This window comes from Rhipicephalus sanguineus, chromosome 3 (assembly GCF_013339695.2).
Source record: "Rhipicephalus sanguineus isolate Rsan-2018 chromosome 3, BIME_Rsan_1.4, whole genome shotgun sequence".
NCBI lineage: Eukaryota > Metazoa > Arthropoda > Arachnida > Ixodida > Ixodidae > Rhipicephalus > Rhipicephalus sanguineus.
In genome coordinates this window covers 35,884,042-35,906,043 of record NC_051178.1, presented here as the reverse complement: position 1 = coordinate 35,906,043, position 22,002 = coordinate 35,884,042, and the positions used below count along the sequence as shown (strand labels likewise).

The 22,002-nt window shown below is 46.3% G+C and overlaps 1 protein-coding gene across 1 annotated transcript in view; it reads left to right on the top strand.

Moving 5' to 3' along the window:
• The window catches only part of LOC119386556 (tripeptidyl-peptidase 2), a 218,980-nt gene that overhangs the window by 146,585 nt on the left and 50,393 nt on the right, over positions 1–22,002 (top strand). Inside the window, exons 23-26 of the mRNA XM_037653838.2 lie at positions 4,071–4,149; positions 11,517–11,665; positions 15,723–15,828; positions 18,416–18,543. Coding sequence (XP_037509766.1) covers positions 4,071–4,149; positions 11,517–11,665; positions 15,723–15,828; positions 18,416–18,543 — 462 coding nt within the window. The remainder of the gene's footprint in view (positions 1–4,070; positions 4,150–11,516; positions 11,666–15,722; positions 15,829–18,415; positions 18,544–22,002) is intronic.

The window sequence follows — 22,002 nt, the reverse complement described above, 5'->3', positions numbered from 1 at the left end:
ATGAATACCACTTCTGCGAAGTTGTCATGGCTAATTTAGCTGTACTTGCTGAGCTTTTATGGGGCAGTCGCGTATATCGAATTACCGCTTATATCGAATTTTTTTGCCGTCCCGTTGACTTCGTTATAACGAGGGTTTACTGTATTGTCTTAGTACTTTTAGAAAAAGCCAATTATAAAAATCTGTATGGCGTGCAGACATATATGGACAGCTTTACGGCACTCATCAATGTCTCAGGATCTAAGCGCAGAAAACGGAATGGTTTTATCTTTACTTGTTGTGAAATGGCAGAGGGATGACTGACAGCAACTGTTCATAAAATGAAAGCTGAGAAAAGGGAGCTCAAAGAAAATGGAGCTAAAAGCTAAGGAAATGGAACTCGGAAGAAGCTGGTTTTATTTTTCATTGGAGAAATGCAGCTTTGTGGTTATCTTGAGCTCTATCTGTCCTCCTAATGATGACGCCAATATGGTGGCACTGTGTCAAGGGAAAACTGCACGTTTGCATTTTCTAAAGCCCAATTTTCTCATAGTTTTTGATGACAGCACACTAGCAAAATGCTTTTTTTTTTCAACTTCTACTGCTTATTTTGGTCTAATATTTCACCATGACATAAAACATGGTCTCAGGATTGCAGAAAAAAATTGAAAAATTGAACATTTCGACCAAATTTACCATTCCCATTGCCACGTCCCTCCTTAAACGGAGGACGATGCAGTGTGCCATGCGATGGAAAATAATTGCATTAAGGGACAACAAGAGAGCAGTGCTGCGCTTGTGCATGCGTCTTACTTGTCCCAGTTCTTTCGCACAGTTCTTCGTAGTCAAGCGAGCAGTGTGGGTCAGGCAAGAAACGGGTGTTAAGGACATTTATTTATTTATTTATTTATTTATTTATTTATTTATTTATTTATTTATTTATTAGTGCAACCTACATCGCCCAAGTGGGCATTATTGTAGGGGGGTTAGAAAGGAAAAACACAGTTTTACATTAAAAAAATGGCACACATTTGCGCAGAAATGCCTGCGTATTCACGAAGAGCACACATCTTGTAGTGATGAACAAGTCGAAATGAATAGTCGAAATGATGATGAATAGTCGAAATGAAGAAATGGGCATGTAGTGAGAAGACAAGATGGCCGCTGGTACCCACTACGTGTTCGTAAGGGAATACGTGCAGTAATGTGTGTGCCTTTTGTAATGGGTGGCCGGCTTTAAACCACGATACACCATATACCTGTGTCACACAGGCATTTGGATGGCCTTCCAACTGATAGTCTATTGACTCAGTGGTCAAGCATGAGCTGCTACTTGGGACGTTTCAAAGGCCATTGAGTCAATAGTCTATCATGTCAACAGAGCACCCCACAACTCTATCGAAACTTTGATGGCCATTGAGCAACATGAGTGGAAACAGCGTGAACGTGCCCTCTCGTCACAGTGGGCTCGTACTCACGATTGGAAAAAAGAAATTTAAGCAGCATGCTTTAAGAGCAGTATATTTGAGCGTTATGAATTATTTATGAAGTATTTTTGCCACTTGAAATGTGTGAACTGCACATACTTTCGACAACAGCGACATGCATGCTGTCTTGCCGTGTTTTGCTCGCCACAGTTTCGCTGCTTAACAACTGGAAAACAAAATATGTATTCGTAGCTATGTATAAACAATTTGTTAGTATTTTTAAACAAAAACAACAGCCATATTTGTGCTTTTAATGGGATTTATATTATTTAACTTTCGATGACATGAATACGAAAATAAAAATCCGTAGCACCCCACAATTTTTTGCGGGAAATGCCTGAACCACTCAACGGCCGTTCAGAACTGCCGTGTAGCAGCGTGACAACTCTTCGGAGTCTATAGAGTTGTGGCGTTTCGATGGCCATCGACTTGGTGGCCTTTCGAAAGTGCCCGTGGGACACAGATATAACAGACTGTATTCCAAAAGAAGCAAACCCACCCAGGGGAGATAAAAAAAAATTGGGGAGGCTTAAGCTTCACCTTTAAGAGCTGAACGCGATAGCGATACCTGGCCCCATCCTCATCGTGCTCTGTTTCGTTTACTTATGTTGAGTCGCCCAGTCTCGCATGCGCACCGCACGCGCGCGCGCGCACACACACAAACACACACACACACAAACACACACACACACACACACACACACACACACACACTCGACATACCAATAATAAAGGTAAAGGTTTCCGCTCTCTTCAACAGTGCATTTATGACAACAGTGTACCCACCACGTGTGTGTAAGAGAATACACGCACTGTGTGTATCCCCTTTGTAATGGGTGGCATGCTTTAAACCAGCAGCAATTACGCGCATGATACTCTTCGAAGTTGTGATGCACCCACTAAGTGTTCGTAACGGAATACGCACAGTAATAGACAGTTATAGTTTAGCGTTAGCGTGATAGCGGGGGTTAAGGGAATAGCATTACCGTGCCGCAAACGTTGGTTGCGGAAAGCGTGTTTTAGTTTAGCGGGATAGCGTTTACGTGCCCAAGCCGGGACGGTGGCGCCACCTAGCGAAGGGTGAATGCGTTAAAAAAAGTGAAAAGAACAAAACCGAGAATGCTTGCCTGTATCCCTGCACGCAGCAATATTACTCCTTTTTTTTAGTGAAAATAAAAGTAAATAAATATGAACTAAGCACCAAAAGCGAAAATTTTCATGTTACAGACTTGTTTACACCGATCTTCTAGATAGGCCTAGGGACGTTCGAAATGGGAAGCGATCTCAAAAACTACGCTAAGTTATCCGTAATACCGTGTCGTCGAAGCTACCTGAAGGCAAGGCAAGCGAAGCAATTTCGCACAGTCGTTTGCTACGAAAGAAGTGGATCCATCCACATCAATGCTAAATTCAGTTCGAAGCGGGCGTCGAAAACCGCCGCCATGTTTTACGTACACTACGTTAACCACGCAAACACGCTAACGCTAAATCTGAAAAATAGCGTGCGTACGGTAAACGCTACGGGTCACGTACGGTACTGCGCATGCGCATTTCGGTCCCGCTATTCCGGTAAGCCCGCTATTCCGTTAAGCCCGCTAAACTATAACTGTCTAATGCGTGTGCCTCTTGTAATGGGTGGCAGACTTTAAACCACCAACTCGTTATGCAGTTCACATGGTGTGACGCCCGATGGCAGTATACGCTTGTACCCCGTCTTACTGCGATATTACATCTCGTACTGTGACACCTGTACACAGGACGCGTATGTTTGTGAAGCATTAAAGTTAATTTCAGTGCAGTTCCAAGCAATCGAGTGGCTCTGTGGTAGAACACCTGCTTGCCACGCAGACGGCCTGGGTTCGATTCTCACTCAAACCTAAGGTTTTTTCATTATTTATTTTATACAAGATGATGATTTTTCGCTCACAACCAACTACGCCGACACCGGAATTTCAGTGGAACAAGCTCTTCAATGCTATCACTTTAAAAGTTAAGTGGGAAGATGAGATTAAGAAGTTTGTGGGGATAGCGTGGCCACAGCAAGCACAGGAATGGGTTGATTGGCAAAACATAGGAGAGGTCTTTCTCCAGAAGTAGGCATAGTCAGGCTGATCCAGGATAATGACAGGAAATGCAGGACACTGCTTCCTCTTGTTGTTGTTTTTTTAACCTCCCTGTATGACGCATTAATATGACATCACAAACTTGAAAGCATTTTTGTGAGTTTGGGTAATTAATTCAGTAATGAAAGTATGTTGGTTTAACGGGCATTTGTTTACTTTTTTTTCTTGATACGCTCAGTAATTAAAAATTTGGTGCACTTCGACCTTTTTTTATGGTCCTGTGAAATCTGAATTAGCAAGGTTTGTGCTGAAAGTGGCAGTGAACATCATTTCAGATGAGAGCGTAGTATTGTGCTAGCCTTCCGAAGGCATATGACAACTGTTTGATGTAGACTATGATTTGATATTCCCAGGTTGGGCACGTTTGTGTTCGACTGCAGTTTCCTCCCAGGGCAATAAGTGGCCTCTGTGGTACCAATACCTAACAGAGTTATGTTTGTGCACCTTTAATTGGTGCTTAAATGTTTTCCCTATTGTGCAGACTCCCCAAAGGATCCAGTGCAGGACATTTCCTCACAGGCACACTCTCTGTCACCAAGGATGAGCAGGGCAAGAAAGTGGTCAGTGTTCTTTTTTGTGAACTGTGCACATCTCTGTATCCATTGGCGCTTGAAGTGTGTGGGGCACATTGCGCACAAAAGAGACTTACATGCATGCAGTGTGGCGGCAGCATGTATGAATTTTTTGTATGAATTCTGTTTGTATACCGTAAAAACCGGAATATAGGTCGAACCCCCAATTCTAACTACTGAAAATAATAAAAAAAAAGTACATGGAACGGCCGAAGTATCAGAAGGCGCCTTTACCGTGAAACAAACGCAATTTCAAATGGTGCACACTGAAAATGTCATTTATTTACACATGTGTTTACACGTAAGTTTCACATGGCAGAAAGCCAAAAGATGGGCTCAAGCATTATTTTTGTAAAACGTCATAACCGTCTTGACAGCATTAATTTGTATGCACTTTGGGGTCCCTGGTAGCAATCACGACGCAAGCGCGGCTCCCAGTTAAACTCTCCAACCTTCGTCTTCAGCTCTAGATACGCTGCGGTCTGGCACGGAAACAAAGTTTTCTTCTGATCGCTGCGTGTCGTGATGTGATCCTTCAGCGTCCGCCAGTAGGGAATGCTTCTGTGATGCACTCGTTCTGCCCGCTGATCATAGCCATACGGGCCACTGTAACCGGAGCTGCCGGCATCGCAGGAAGCAACAAAGGAGCAGTATCCGGCGAGATTGGAGCGGCAAGAACACTTGTGCAAAGATAAACTTTCAGTTATTGTTTGTGACTCGCGGCTCCTGCTCGCATTCACGTGCGCTAGCATCCCAACACACCTTTCAGACCCGATTTCTTCAGACCTTCAGACCAGATTTATTTGTGCCTTCGTGAACTCGATCACGGTTTCCTTGAACGCTACGGTGAACTATCGTCGGCCACCGGTCGAGAACAAGAAAAAAAGCACCTCGGAGCCCAAATAGATTCACGAGACAAAAGCGCAAAATGAAACCGCCCACGGCACAAGGCTGGTAGTAAACAAAATGACGCCGATGATTGCGATGACAATGGAGGCTGTTGACTTCAGTTGCCCATAGTGGCCAGACTTGCGAATTTTTCTGCCAATGACTGGTATATAAGACAGGGGCCGACTTTTTAGGGCTGTTTTTTGAAAAAAAATTCTACCTATATTCTGGTTATTACGGTAATTTTTGCTGTGTTGTGATATAAAGGGTGTTTCTTATATTACCAGAGTCTCCCGTCTCTCTTTCTCAATTTCATCTAACATGCAAGCGCTCCCGAGATACGTGACATAATAAGTGGTGAGCTTCAGCCAGGATTTTTCCATCTTTTGGCCCAGTCACGTATCGTCGGGGGTTGCAGAGATGGATTGGGAGAAGTTGGCGGCCGTGGCCAAAAATCTAGACGACCAAGGAGGAGACGCTGAAGTTGTTTGAGAAGGCAAACGACAGCGCGAACTTGAACAAGAGAGAGTGCACGAACAACAGTTGAGGGAACGAGAGCATGTGCGTGAAAAACACGAGCACGAGAAGGAGATCCTCGAGCTCAAGTTGAGGTTAGCGCAATTAAATGCGGGTGCACGTGACGACGCGAGTAACGCAAGTACCCCCACGATGGCGTCGGCCAACTCGCCTACTCCCAGACCCAAGCCTGTATGCCTTCGTAAGCTGATGGAGCCTTTCGACGAACGAAGAGATGACCTTGATGCTTATTTGCATCGATTCGAAGGGATCGCCATTGGGCAAGGCTGGGAGAGGAGCGAGTGGGCAAACGCTTTGAGCCTTTGTCTGGCGGGAGAGGCCTTGAGCGTGTTCAACCGCATGTTGACACAAGAATCGCTAGGCTATGACTTGGTAAAAAAGACTTTATTAGAGAGCTTCCAGCTAGTGCCGAGGGTTTTCATGAGAAGTTCCTGACGTGTAGGCCTGAGGACTCCTAGACTGGGAAAGAGTTTGTATGCTGCCTTGCCAAATATTTTGATCGCTGGATAGAGCTGTCACAGACAGAAAAGACGTACGAAGGAGTCCGCGACGAGATAGTTGCCGAGCAATTCCTAAGCCGGTGCAGCAAAAAGTTGGGAGTATTTTTGAAAGAGAGGAAGCTACGCACGGTAGAGGAGACAGCAAAGCAGGCAGACCAGTTCGTGGAGGCCCAGGGTTTAAAGAATCTAGAAACGGGGGACTGCAACAACCCTACGGAGGGAGGGTCGAAAAGTGAGGCCCCAATAAGTAAACAAAAGGCACAGCAGCGGTGTTTCCTGTGCAGTCGTCTCGGGCATATAGCCATGAATTGCCGAACGGGCATTGTCTACAGGAATCACCAGTGATCTGCCAATTATGCCAAAAAAGGGGGCACAAAGCTAACAAGTGCAGAAATAGACCTGTAGAAAATACTGTGTGTGCAGTGAGGGCAGAAGAGCAAATAGAGATCCTTAGCACAGTGATGGATGTGTCAGAAGGTAGTGATATGCCAGTTGTGGAAAGAAAAGTAAACGGTATTCGGTAACTGTGTTGAGGGACTCTGGAGCAGACAGTATATTAGTGAAGAGAAGTCTGGCGAATGAAAGGGATTTCACGGGGAGAGTAAGAACAGTTGTCTTTGTAGGTGGTTCTAAGAAGAGATTACCCGAGGCAAAAATAAGGCTAGCTACTCCTTATTTCGTATGCGAACTCACTGCGAAGTGTATGGAAGATCCCATATTTGATGTGATCTTAGGAAGTAAGCGACGTGTGTGAAGGGTTGATGACCGAATGCGGCAGGGTATCTATGCAAAACAAAGAAGCTTACTGAAAAAACCAAAAAGACGCGTACCATCAAGGAAAAGGTAAGGACAGGACAGAAAGGGCGTCACTCGCAACTAACTTTATTCCCAGAACATCAGCGTCATATATAACCACAGCGACCCTGCGCGCGCACATCGCCTCACAAGCTCATCAGAAAAACCGCGATGACATGATCAACTAATCGAAAAATGAATCGATGAAACTAAATTCACCCCCACGCAGAGCAACAGATGTGTCACTAACACAGCATTCTTTCTTCTTTCTAATATAGTATGCTTTCATAATTTCACGCACGAAGACATCGTTACTCTTTCCAAGAACGGAAACACTGGCAAACCCAGGCTCACACATTTGCCTGTGCAGTGTGGTTCCTGCAAGTGTGAGCCTGGGTTTGCCAGTGTTGATGTGCGATGTGCGCGCGCAGGGTCGCTGTGGTTATATATGTTGCTGATGTTCTGGGAATGAAGTTAGTTGCGAGTGACGCCCTTTCTGTCCTGTCCTTACCTTTTCCTTGATGGTACGCGTCTTTTTGGTTTTTCAGTAAGCATGTACCAACTAGCCCAACAAAAAGTTCTATTAAAAAACAAAGAAGGCAGGACTCCAGAAAGGGAAAAGCCTGAAAAAACGAGAGCTTGTCTAGGTAACGACCCTGGATATGCACGCGATCCAGGCGTATCCAGAAGTGATCTTAAAAGCCAGGAAAACTGAATAACAGAAGCGCATGAACTGCCAGGAGAATAAATTTTTCAGTCTAACAAGGCGTACTCTCTCACTTTCTACTTTTCTAATCAACAACCTAGGGGGAACGGAAGTTCTTATTTTGCATTTGCGAATGTTTGGTCGGCGTTCAATTCGCGTAACAAAGGTTATTTTTTCTCGTGGACGGAATCTGAAAGTCGTCGTAAAATGCAGGATCGGTGTAAAATTGTGTCATATAACCATGGTTTTTATACATTATTTCTGTGGGGGTTTTGTCAGGACCAAACCGATTTGTGTCAAAACCGGGGGACGTATAATCGAGATTCCACTTATACATGGCTTGAACCTACATCACTTGACGTCACTGCCCAGAGCGAGTCGGCCGTATTGGTGAACAGCGGTTAGACCTTGTTCAGCACTGCCATGCCGCACCGCCGAGTTTCTCCCTCCACTATGCTGCTATGTATAATCATAGCGACAGCTGCAGAACAAAGAAGCAGCCCACTAGTATGAGCTTCATTTGAATACCAAAGGTTATTGAAGACCATTGCGTGCATACAAAAATGCTCAGCGCCAACCGTCGGAGGACCTGGCTGGCGCGCATAAGGCATGCAAATTTCGACGAACAAAACCCCGGCGTTCGTGTGTGTGGAACGTATTTTGTAGTAGGGGAGCGAAAAAGAGAGGAGATATGAAGACACTAATTAACTCGGATGCTAATGTGTTTGTAGGAAAGCTGTCCGCATTGTTCGATGAGACGAACCCCGGCTGGGCGCAGTCTCTACGACTCGGCTACAGCTTCAAGCATGCAGGCGCTGCATGACATGAGCTTGCAGAAATTAGCGTCACGAAAAGCGGCAAGCGGAGACCGAACGGCGCCGAGCACAGGCCAATGCGTTTTGATGAAGCAAGTCGTGTCCTTTCCGGGTCAAAGCGTGTAGGGATCCACTCCGTTGCACAAGCGCGCACCTTTTCCTCATAGCGAGAACATGCTTGCCCTATCAGTTCTGAATAGTACACCCTATTTAACGTACCAGTACGACACTGTAGTTCTACTGGTACGTACGGCCTTGTGCCAACTGGCGGCATGATGCACAATTAACGAGTCGCGAAAAAGAAAGTGACTGTGGCAATGCGGCTCTGTAAGCTTCGTCGTACTGAACACTGTAGTCGTACTGGCACGTACGGCTTGGCTGTGCAGCTGTTCACCAATGTGGTCGCCACAGTAGGACCTCAGCATTGGGATGTCACATGCAAGCCATGTATAGGCCTTCCCAAACAGCCTTCCCTGAGCCTTCCCAAACAATCTTGATATGAAGCAAACGGAACACAAAGCAGATTCAAGAAGTGCTTTCGATTGTTCTCACTGTGGGCACTGCGAACACGAAAGCAAAAACTTTTCAGCCGTTCCTAAGTGGCAGCAGTCGGCATAGTGGAAAAGACAGTTAAGTGAACTCAGGTGTTCTTGCTCCATCCGCCTTTTTCACGATGCAATGGCGCATGCGCCCTACCCCTAGCGGAAAAGTCGCAAAACGTCTCTTCATCTTGGAGGCTTTGCTTTTGGCAATACCACTTGTCCCGGTCCCTACCAAAGCCCTACCAAAATGGCAGAGGGCAGCACAGGAAAATAAGAGGTGGATTTTGAGCTCCTTTGTCAATATCCGTGCTGACTAAATTACCTTTTTAGGCAAGCTGCATTTTCAGTTCAGTTATTTTGATACAAGCAGGGGTGAGACAGCTGCGCATATTGCGCATTTTTGATACGATTCCGTTTTCCTGCGCCAAGCTGCTCCAAAAGCATAAAAATTGCAAAAGTTTGCGCCGAACTGCGCCGAAACGGCCCCACAATCAAGAATTTTCAAGCCCGCGTCACTTTCAGCGTGGGAAAACGTAACTTTAGAAGCAGCGCCAGGGATACAATCGCAGAACACGTTAACGCGCCCAAGCCTGTCCTTCTACGCGCCTTTGTAATAGAGGCTTCCATAGTGCTGTGATAATCGCCTCTGAGCCGTTGTAAATATGTGTAGTGTCCGAGCGGTAACGACGTAGTGTCCGAGGGGTAAGGTTTCTCGGCGCTCGCGACGCATTTTTGAAGGCGGTCCCTCACGAGGTGGCAGCGAACGGTGGCGCAGTGTGCTTTTGTTATCACCTATTAAAGGCGTGCGGTACACTTGACGCTACGCCACCCGCGCAGCCGAGCAGATAGCTGAAGGCGCTTTATTTTAGGCAGTTTTCGAATAGCGTACGCTAAGTTAGCGTTAGCGTTTGCGGCCCGCTATTTCCGTCAATTAACGGGAGCCCGCAAGCGGTTAGCGTACGACGCATGCGCAGTTGTGCGAAAAGCCAACGCAAAGCTTTGCGTACGCTATTCGAAAGCTTCCTGAGGGTTCGCCCTTCAGGGAGGGCAAATATTAATCGCAGCGCCCCTACTTCCGATTAAGTCAAAGTATGGGCGGTATCGACTTTGCCCCCTCCCCCCTTCGTGCGCACGCCTATGGGGGTGGTCATACTGGCGCGTTCGTCGGTGGCCATACCGCTTTTGTTCTTTCCTGATGTTACGCGCGAAGGCGTCGCCGCAATCGCGTGCTAGTCGGAATCATTCATTGACCGTTCAAAGACGTACTGCTATGTGACTATACAATTCTTGTGCAATCAGTTTTTATTGCGATAGCAATTATATGGACAATCTCGAGGGGTTCTTGCCGTCGCCGTCATGTCCTTCCGGTATGTATGAAGTCCAAATTGATAAGATCCTCCCGCGAATTGTATGTTCTACAGCGGGTAAAAGCACGCGAGCAGAGGCGACGTATGCGGCCGAAGCAAACGAGCCGGCCCATTGCCGTCGCTCGGAGGCTGCATGCGATAACATCACCCCGCTCGGAAGGCCTGCCGTCGAAGCAGAGAGGAAACGCCCCGCCCGTTTTTAACAGGCCTTAAAAGACACGAAGACGCGAGGGGGGGGGGAGTGCCGCGCGAGGAGCAACTTTGAACTTTGCGCGGTCGCGATCACTGGCGCGCGCGCGCGCTATCTCGAAAGCCATCACAGCGGGGCGGGCGGCTCGTATACGCTTCTACGTGCTGCGCTCTCAAAGCGAAGTGACTATGCGGAGAACATGGCTCCCTGGAGCGGCCGTATTTTCTTACACCATCGTTTTATAGTTACGCGAGATCGGATACAAAACAGTTAGCTGCCAGCCTTACTTCGTGTAACACTACAATTTGTTGCTATCGCATTCATTGCTTCGCGCTTGCGGTTAAACTGTGACTTTTTTTTATTATTTGAGAAGTGTGATGTTTTTTCTTTTCTTATTTTCAAATGTAAAGTGAACATACTTCGAAAAACTCTTTTTTTTATCTATTTCACATGTTGTTACCAGTTTATATAAATTGCGTGGTTTGTAAAAAGGTAGTGTAGTTCATACCTGGCAATAATCTGTTAAAAAAGCTTTCTCCAAAGGCTCTTTGAATGTTATGTGTATTCTAAGCCGATTAAAATATGTGCTTGTTCCTCCAAGTTACAACAAATTTCTTTTTTCAAGCTCCAAAAACGACATAATAAATGCCACTAACTGCTCCCAAACAAGGTTCTCCTGCTCCTAAATTGAAATTTTGCTGCTCCCAAAACTGCTCCCAAATCGATTTCAGCTGTCTCACCGCTGTACAAGCTTAAGAGAGGCAACAATACGGACATTGTAGAGGTTAAAAAAAAAAGAACCAACAGTGACGAGATAGATGTGTTTCTGAGCTATATACATACATACCTGCTTGCATGTTTTGTCCCTCTCCACAATAAGAGGATGGTCCTAGTAACTGTACTTGCCACCATGTAAAATATGTAGTTTGACATCACTGCGGTCGGGAACAAACATGCAAATCATTTTTTTTCTTTGATTAGGCTGTTTACTTACTCATGCCCAACTGGTGTCCAGGCGCTGTTCCCACTGGTGTACCACATTGGGGAGATGCCCAAAAAGAACTCATGTGCATCTTTGTCGGCTAAAAACTCATCTGAAGAAAAGGACCTTGACCAAGAGTTCCGTGATGCTCTAAGGGACCTCAGCATCACCTGGCTCACCAAGTGGGTATTGGTCTCTCAATCATTTATGATACCGGTGTCTTCTTATATCATTCAGTCAGCTTCGACACTGGGCATCCACGAAATACTCGTCTTAGAGTGATTTCTCAAGGAATGAGAGCTGGGGCTTCTTTAATCAAGAAGTAGTTATCATACTTACACAATTCTAACTTGAATGTTAATCAACCCCTATACTGCACCTAAAAATTAAGCAAAAAAAAATGCGTGCGCATTTCACAGTGGAAGTTTTTTTGCCGGACTGAGTGCTTGTCTTGACTAGAATGATCATCAAGCTAGTCCTCTCATAAAATTCAATGCCCAGGCCCTTCTGGTTTGAAGTGTCTCCTTGGTATTCTTGCATGTGAAGTGTTAACGCAAGATTCTTGTGTGACCCTTTCGCGTGTCACCAGTAGAGACTGACTGCATAGTTTTGTCACGCTTCCCTTAAGCGCTGGGAAGTCTTTCGGCTTCGGCCTCCAAAATCCTCAGCATTTCATGCTACATGTGAAGGTTTGGTCACGCTGCATTCACCACAGCTTCACCACCATTTCAGAAACTCCAAACTTCTGTCCCGCTGTACAGTTAACGTTTGCAGCATGGAGAATAGCACACCTCTTTAACCCTTTTGCGAGTAAGCGCTGAAAGCTTTTCGGGCCTGGGGCAACCATGACAATGAAGTGCAACGGTAGCATATGGCTGAAAAAAAAAGTGTCAAAAAGCCAGAGAAGCTTTTCCATCAACTACTAGTACCCCCTGAAAAAATTGCCGCTGTTTTTTGTCAATAGTGCCACTGCTGACTGGAGCAGTGACTCACCTATCAGTGATAAACACTCCCACAAGAGCCACGGTGGCGCACACAGTAAAAGCAGTAAGGAGCAACTGTGAACGAGCATGCAGAATACAGCACGCATGCAGCCGTATGCTGTGGTTACGGCCAGAAAGCAATTGTAAGGTTGCAACCACACTGCTGCTTCCTCAATTTTAACACGAAAGTGTTTTATGCCAGGGTTCACCAAGACTTTCATGACGTATTTCTGTCACTGAAATACGTAAGCAAAATGAATGCCATCAAATGGCAAAGAAAAAAAAAATTATAAGAAAAAGTTCTATCGACAGGAGCCGAACCCATGACCTCTCGGTCTGCGACGATAGCTGGTGGGCATTTAGCCCACTGAGCTACCGCCAAACACATAACGGAGGCTACATGAACGCGCCTTTTATCTTTCACACTTTCCTCTCACAGTGCTCTTGCATGGATGGATGGATGCATGGATGGATGGATGCCATGAGCGTCCCCTTTATAACAGGGTGGTGACATTTGTGCCGCCACGTTCGAAAAACAAAACAACAAAATGCGTCGTTGCTGCGACCGTCCCATTCGGCGCATTTCCAATAGAAGTGTACCTAATTTCGTTTAACACACCGCGAGGTGGTGGCTTTAGCCCAAGCCTCGCTCGTAGTACCTATCCATATTGAAAAATAGCTCTCCAATGTTCGCCTGGCTGCCGCATCGCGTTCCCCGCTTGCCCTGTGAGAATTAAGTGCCAGGCTGGAGGGAAGACACAGCACGCGTAGCGTTTCTTCGTGTTTCACAATGCTTTGGAGGAGTGCATATCAAATATCAGTGTTTATTATGTGCTTGTTGACGCCATATTTGTGCGGGATTCACCATATGTGGTGTTAAGAACTTCAGCTACCGCAAGTGTTAAAGGGACTTTAAAGGCAAATGTTAAGTCGACGTTGATTGTTGAAATAGCGGTCCAGAAACCTCGTAGTGCTACTTTTATGCCAAGGAAGTGCTGATTTTGAAATAAAATCACGTTTTAGTGGTCCGCATCGCGTTAGCGCACTTCAAATCACCCGCCTGAAATCACTTTCATACGTCACTGCTGTTGTGCCCAACGTTGCCCGCCTTTATTGCGCGGCTGCCAACACTAGTAGCAGCAGAGCGAAAGTAGCGTGACCCACAGCAGCAACAACGGCCATCGAAGCCATCGAACCTTGCTGCAATCGCCGCAGTGGATGTAGACGGAGAACTTGGCAACGAGCTGACTCTCGGACTCGGGAAATACCGGTGGAACGGCGCTGGGGCAAAGACTTGCTCGGATGGGCACATTGAAAGCCTTGACCAAGTTGCGGTTGGTCGCGTAATCGTCAGTATGAAAGTGCAGCGAGCACACACGCAGAGTTTTTGACTGTTCAGCACACTGGCGCAATGGCATGACACTAAGCCACTTCGAGCGTAAGGGTTCATTCCGCGGCACCGAGTGAAAAGACACATCGGTTTCCTTGCTGCAGCACTGGCGTTGTGCACCATTCGGGCATCCGGCGATATCACATGCATGCGGCATTTTGTCAAACTTTCTGTCAGAGCGACTTTCACGAGCGTGCAAAACACATGCGGCAATACGCGATCCCGAAACTACCACTGAGACGCGACCACGTGAGCGAAGCAGGGCGCCGGGTGAAGCGCAGTTCGGCGAAAACGGGACCTTTGAACTAGTATGCGCGCCGTTCCCCACGGCAATGCCACAGAGGTTTTTTTTTCCATGAATCAAACGGAAACGAACAACATTTTATTACGTCTTTTGATGCACGGAAGGTTCTTTTTTTTACTGCTGCTAGTTTGATTACTAGTGATTTATTGTAGGTAGACTCTCATACATCATCGGGATCACTTCGAAAATGTCCCACTCGTGGCGCTCATCATGTGATACATTTAGCTTAATTTCTCGGTAAGTAGGGCACTGCTGTTGATGATATTGCCGTTTTAGAAGTTGTCATACATTGAACTTTCACTCTGACAGAAATTATTTGCCTTTAGTGTCCCTTTAAATTATGATCATGGGCATTTGTCGTTGGTACGGAGATGTGCCACTAGGCGTCAACGTGAGTGTGTCCACATCAGGCGGTGCTACATGTGCCAAACAATAGACATTATATGAGCTCTGATATACTAATGCACTAAAGCAGTCAACTACTTCTGTGACGACGCGTTTCGCTTTCGTGTTACAGTAGAACCCCGCTGATACGTTTTTGAAGGGACCGTAGGAAATAAACGTAAGAGATGGGAAACGTAAGAGCCGAAAAACAGGAAAAACGGCAAAATATTTAGTGGTACAGAATTTTATTTCAATTCTTACGAGCAGCACGAAAATTGGTGCGCTCAGCCGCGATCTAGTCGATGGATAGAAACGCGGAGCTTAGGACGGCCTCATCCACAGAAATGTAATCAACGTATGTGATTTTTTAAACACCAACAGCTGTAGGCATGAAAGAACTAAGCACACGCAAGCGCGATCGGCGTGGCGAGTCCGACCGCGAACCGCACGCACGACCACGCGAGCTCCAACCAGCTCGAACTCCTCCCGTTCTCCGACAAATAACGATGATGATGAGTCTACGCCAACGCGATGGCAGAAGTGAGTGCCAATCTCGAAGGCCTTGCTTTCGCAAGCAATTACGTCATACACGCCATGTTTGTGCAATACAAATCTCAAAGGCTATGGTTTTGTCAATAGTAAATGCCAATCTCGAAGGCCTTGCTTTCGCGAGCAGTTACGTCATAGACGCCATCTTTGCAATTTGAATCTCGAAGGCCATGCTTTTGTTTGCATCAATTGAAAGATTCTGTTGCTTGCGCCTCTCATGCGGCTAATATTACGGTCAAACGAGGCCAAACTGCGTGAAAATGCACCATGGCCGCTCTCTTTGGTAGTCACTCGGTCGGCTCCGAGCGCACTTCGCGACGTATCATACGGGAACGGTCCGACAGTTACGACGTAACAGCGGGGTTCCCAATACATTGTATCCTATGGGAGCTATGCCGGGACCGGCGGAAAACGATGTAACAGCCGGGAAAACGCAGCAGTGAGGAACGTAACAGCGGGGTTCTACTGTATACCGATTCCTATGGCAGAGGGATCAACCATCTTTTTCATTTGTCTTCAGTGAACTCTACTTTGCAGTGGCACTAAGGAATATCACTCTTGTGGATTCCGTAGACTTGCCGACAGCATTTGTAGCTGTTGTAACTCGATTCATTGGTGTGTGTGTGCAGGCTGCAAGGAAAGTCTGCAACCAGCCTCTTCGAAGACCTGAAGGAGAAGAATGCCAAGCATGTGCCACTGTTGCTTGCACGGATCCAGTCACTTGACACTGACAAGGTGTGTTGTAGTATCTACTGCTTTGTCTGTAAACAAGCTACATGCCTGTGCAGTAACGCTTTGAGTGATTGAAAGGAAAGTATAAATGAGTCTTTCTAATGTTTGGAATGTAAACGATTAAAAGCAAAGTATAAATGACTCTATCTGATGTTTGGAATGTAAACTGGAATGCAAGAGAATGAGAACCACATTGCACGTGTGTGCTCCGTGTGGGCACGTGGGCGGAATAGGGTACTCCTGAAATCCAGTGGTGGCAGCCATCATGTAGTGAAGTAGTGCAGTCAACGGTAATTTTCACAAATAGCGGCACAGCATTGAAGAAAAGGGCTAATCTTTTCTGTTCTGCCCTCTTATATTGGCGCTGTGCGACTATGTCACCCTGCCTTACCCAAGCTTTGGGCAGTATTTCATTTTTTAACAGCGGAGCTATTTAAAGGGGTACTGACACAAAAATTTTGGCCTCGCGTTTTTTTGCTGCAATGTGTTGCTGGGGGCCTCTTAGTCATAACACGGCACATCGTTTGCTGCAGCGCGCGACAGATAATTAATTACAGGCTCCTCATTATCGACCAGTGTCAGTTTCGGTTTCAAAAACGACAAACCTCCGGGTGCAACTATCACCACCTAGCGGCTGCAGCGCTCGATCACGTCAGCACACAGAAGTGTGATGCACTTCCGCGCTGTTCGCGTCGTCTCCTCGCATTCGCACGCTTGCCGCACGTGCTGCGCGATGTCGTCGCCATCACCGTCCTCGTTGCAGTCGTCCTCCTCATCGTCGTCTCTTGGCGACAATTTTCTTGAGACACCAACAGCGCAGCGGCGAGCGCGTCAAAACAGAAATGGCGGCTACGACGTCATCATAACTTGTTGTACCGGCGACAACGGTTACGTAGGGGAAGTAGGGGGGTCACCTCGGGTCACCTCCGAGGGTGTCAATGCAATAGGTGCGGCCTATAATGCTGGATCGCGCACGCGAACTTCAAAATTCATATAAAATACCTTCCAAGCTTTATTCGCAGTCGATATTTTGCAGATGGTACACGCATGTACACGAAAATCGATCCAGCAGGCTATCTCGACCGCGAAATTTTGTGTCAGTACCCCTTTAAGCTCTGAGAAGCCCCTTTAGTCACAAACAGGAATTATCATAATGCTGTTTACCCACAGTTGATGCACTGGTCCAATTTCCTTCTTGTTAATTATTAACAATGGAGCTGTTTAATTTAAGCTCAGAGAAGCTGAGAGAGTTAGTCGCAAACAGAAATTATCATGATGTTGTTTACCCACCGTTTATTCCCTGGCCATTCTCCCAGTTTCCTTCTCATTAATTATCGTCATCATCCTGTTTACCCACAGTTGATTCACTAGCCGTTCTCCCAATTCCATTCTCATTAATTATTATCATCATCATTCTGTTTACCCGCAGTTGGTTCACTAGCCAATCTCCCAATTCCCTTAATTATCATCATCATCATTCAGTTTACCCGCAGTTAATTCACTAGCCATTAATTATCATCATCATCCTGTTTACCACAGTTGATTCACTAGGGATTCTCCCAATTCCCTTCTCATTAATTATCATCATCATCATCATCATTCTGTTTACCCGCAGTTGGTTCACTAGCCATTCTCCCAATTCCCTTAATTATCATCATCATCATCATTCGGTTTACCCGCAGTTAATTCACTAGCCATTCTCCCAGTTTCCTTCTCATTATCATGACAGGGTGCATACACGTCCTTGAAATCCTTGAAAACCCTTGAATTTGAAAAATACATTTTTAAGGACCGTGAAAGTCCTCGAATTTCTCCCGTTCTTGAAAATCCGTGAATTTCCTGAGCAGTCACTCTCATATCGATATTGCTACCTCCTTAATGTGGTAGATCGGCATGTCGACCTGACAAACTGTGGTGTGGTTCCGTTTTGCAGAAGTGCACCGGAAAAGAAAAGTCATAGTTTCGCGGCGAAGGCGAAGCAGTGAATGCGATAGCAAGAAATTAGAACATCCATGAAGAACGGAAAGCATCTCGATACTTGCGGCGTGCCACTCAAGCACAAAGGGCACACGAAAAGAACACACACAGGACGAGTGCAAAGAACAACTGTCACAGCTTGACACTTGCAGCGTGCTGCTTAAAGGGCCAGTAAACAAGCTCCAACTTTTTTTTTTACACCCCCTAAACAAGCTCGCCAATTCGTATAGTAGACTGCGGCGACCACATTTTCCGAATATTACAGCGCTGCGCGCGGCGCAGACCCACCATTTCGAAAAACGATTTCCACTTCTCTTTCCTTCGTTTCACCAATCCCCCTCATACGCGCAGTGATGCAAACTTGCCCATGGGCAACTTGTCGTACCACTGAGCTCGTCGATTGGTCTAAACCAGGTCTCAAAAAGTTCATGTCAGTTCCTGTTCCCACTCACCGCTACGAAACTGCGCCTTGTTTCTTGGCCCTGCGGTGATGCGGTTGTTTAGAGTAGGTTTTGATTGCTTGTTAGTGTTCTGTCTAAATACTGAATGTCAGAAATACAGTAATGACGAGTTGCAAATTGACACGTTGAACCATGTGAAATATGCACTGCAGGAGCGCAGCCGCTACCTTTCGGATATTGTGGCTCTGGCAGATGAAGCCTTGGCAGCCATCGACACACTTGAGCTGCTGGCTGCACTGGGCACACGCACCGACAAGAAGGACAACAACAACAACAAGCAGTGAGTTCAGCTTCAGCTTTTCTCTGTTCACCGAGCGCTGTAGGGCATCTTGACTGATCACTACAAACTGCTCGTCAAGGAATATTCAACTGCATTAATTTGTATGAAGGTTGTAATCATAGCCAATGTAGAAGTAAAAGGTGAAGTGTAATGTTGTAAGGTGGTGAACTACACACTCGTTTTCCATAGCTGTTGTTAATTTTTTTAATTCAGGCTCAGTGGAAACCACTGTACCCCGCAGGGGCGTCTGCGCAAGCAGGCAATTAGTGAGCACGTCACCATGGACCCGAGCCAACAGGGGGGTTTCGACCCCCTCCCCCGCCTAGCCGTGTGTGGCTTAGCTGTGTCCTGGGAAAAGGGGATCGTGGGGTTGAGCCGGGGGGGGAGGGGGGATGACACCGGATGATTGGACCTTTAAGGCCCCTCGGCAGAGGCAACACACCCCTTTGGCCCTGGCTTCTCATAGACGGCACCCCTGGACTGACCCACCCAGGGAAAATCGGCAGTCGCCTTTTCCTATGCCTCTCTCCGATATTTTTCTTTCCTGTCCTCTCTCTCTTCTGTCCTGTCCTCTAATCTCTTTTGTTACTGCCCCATTTGTGTAGGAGGCTCGGGTTAACCATTCATGTGTCCTCTCTTAAACATGATATGTATTAGGTTATAGAGGCATTGTACGGCTGGCGTCTGCAGCGTCCCCTAGTTGGACTCCATGGTGGGTGGCCGGCACTGCTGCCGAAATATACAAATTTATCATGGGAACACCTGCATTTCCCCGTCGACTCGATCGTTACCCTCACAAGAGGGTACGCACCGACGAGCTAACATCTTTCAGCCAACCTAGAGCAACCTATCCGAAATTCCATGCCACACGCAGCGAAAATCCATAGAAACAAGCACGAGCAATTTCCCCATTTGTCGTATCAAAGTCTTTGACTGAAACCATTGGACCAGGCTATAAGGTGACCAAAATGGCCAGCGGAGACCTTCTGCTTGAGTTGCCCGAGAGACAGTAATATGAAAAAACTTGGCAGCTCAGTCAGATTTTACAACATTCGAATATCTGTCTCGCAACATAGATCAATGAACAGCTCACGTGAGTTGTGTCAGAAACAGACCTCCTTGAACTGTCCGAAGATGAACTATTAGCAGGATGGAAACATCAAAACGTGACCAGTGTAATATGCATCACCATCAGAAGTGAGAACAAAGAAATTCCAACCAAACAACTAGTACAGCAAAAGCTCGTTAATTCGGATTTCACGGGTCCGGAAAAAATGTACGAATTAACCGAATGCCATATTAACGAATGAACAAGAAAAACAACATTAAAATCAAGTTGGAGAAGCATACCTTTATTTGCTGATGTATTTTGTAATGATCGTCTGCTTTTTTGCGCAATTCCGGCTGACATTACAATTTTTCTTAACTCTTACAAATAGCCAATAGCATGCAAACTGTCGGAAATGCTCAGGCAAACGTCCTCTAATATCAAAAGCGCCTCCGAGACTTCCCGTGAGGTGCAATGAGGTCGCGGCTGCATCTTCTCGCATGACTGTTCGTCAGAATCGTGGTCTTCTTGGGCGCCCGTGACATCATTAGTAATTTCTTGATCGGTCAGGAGACCTGTTGTGGCGACACAATAATCAATCGTGATTAGTCCTGAAGGTTCACATCTGTGGGTCATAACGTGCTGTCGCGATTCGCCGTTCTTCAGAGCTTCCAAAGTTTCCACTTTAGTCGCCATGTTCCTCGCTTTGTATTTCTGCCGCTTTTCCGGCATAGCCATCACTGTAGCGCACGATGGTGGTGACATGCAAGCACAGTCACAACGGAAAAAAAAGAGAACTCCGCAAGGAGAGATGGTGCCGACACAACACAGGGGAAAATGGCGTCGGAGGCGCATTGGAGCGAGGGAAGAAGACGCCGACGTTCGGTGACTCTACGATTGCCCCCACTAGTAGTTGATGACGATGGCGATACCACTCAGGTTTCGGTTTCACTCCAGTGGTGCCAGCGCTGCTTTACCACACTTTGTGTAGCGGCAGCCGTATGGATTTCCTTGTGTCTTCGTGCTACTACGGGTGGTTGTCTTTTTTCCCTTTCTTAACCCTACGGTGATGCGGCGCGCCGGAGGGCAACGTCGCACCAGCCCCCACCACTCCTTTAGCCTGCACAGAGCAAGCCATAGGCCTTGGCGCCTGCCCCCGTGGCGGTAGTAGTTCAGCCTACTCCGCCAACTCGTGAACAGGGACCGGCGACTCCAGGGTCGTAGGGTCACAAGGCCTCATCTCACCAGGCGAGGCTCGAAACTCGAACCACCAGCCCGAACATGCAGGCATCCAGTACTTCCCAGGAGCCAATGGACACGACATCGTACCTCTGGTGCCGAAGGGCCAGTGCAGTTCTCTTGACCACGCCAAAAAAACAAAGAAGCCAATGGCAGGGTCGGACAGTGGTCCTGCCTCCTGAAACAAAGTATTCCACATGAGCACTCCACACTTTCTCATTGTACACACAGCACCATTTTATGCTTAACATGCAGGCTCAAGTATTACCATGGAACGTCCATGTCCTTCTTCGAAACTTTGATGACATACAAGAGTTCCTCCACGGACTCAATCCAAAAGTGCTGTGCGTACAAGAGACCCACTTAAAATCAAAACTTACCAACTTCCTATGCAATTACATTATTTTCCTAAAGGATCGGGATGATGCCATGGCATCATCTGGTGCTGTAGCCATTATATTTAATCAAGGAATAGCATGTACATATTTACCACTTCAAACATCATTTCAGACAGTGGCCGTTCGGGCCGTTTTTTTAAGTAAACTCATCACAATTTGCTGCTCTCTTGACATACCTCTGCATCACCAGCTGCATAAACATGAATGCCAGTCCTTAATAGATGAACTACCAGAGCCTTATGTGCTTCTTGGAGACTTCAATGCACACAGCAGTCTATGGGGTGACTCTCGCTGTGATGCGCGAGGTCGTCTAATTGAACAGTTCCTCTTCTCTTCTGGCGCGTGTCTCTTGAATCAGAATGAGCCAAGATGTTTATAGCCTTGCTTAATAGGCGTGTTCGAATGGTAAATAATAGGTTTGAAGCGAATAGTGATTTGGTCGAATAATTTCGAATCGAATTTCAATAGTATATATCACATATTATAAAGTAAAATGAGCATATTTGTCATGACCCAACTAACCTACACAATATTTTTTTTAAATTGAAACAAAGGATGTGCAAATGTCATATATTTTGGTTCAAAAAGAAGTGGAAGCAACTTTGAATAGTAGCAGGATTTGACTTTTGGTAGAATGCAACTGATAACCTGTAAAATACATTATGTTTTTAATTTTGCTAAGAGCATATAAGCTGGTATAATAAACTTTTAAACTTAAAAAATGAGGAATCGATGTGAGCGTAATATGTTCAGATAGCCTTGAAGTAGGGCTTC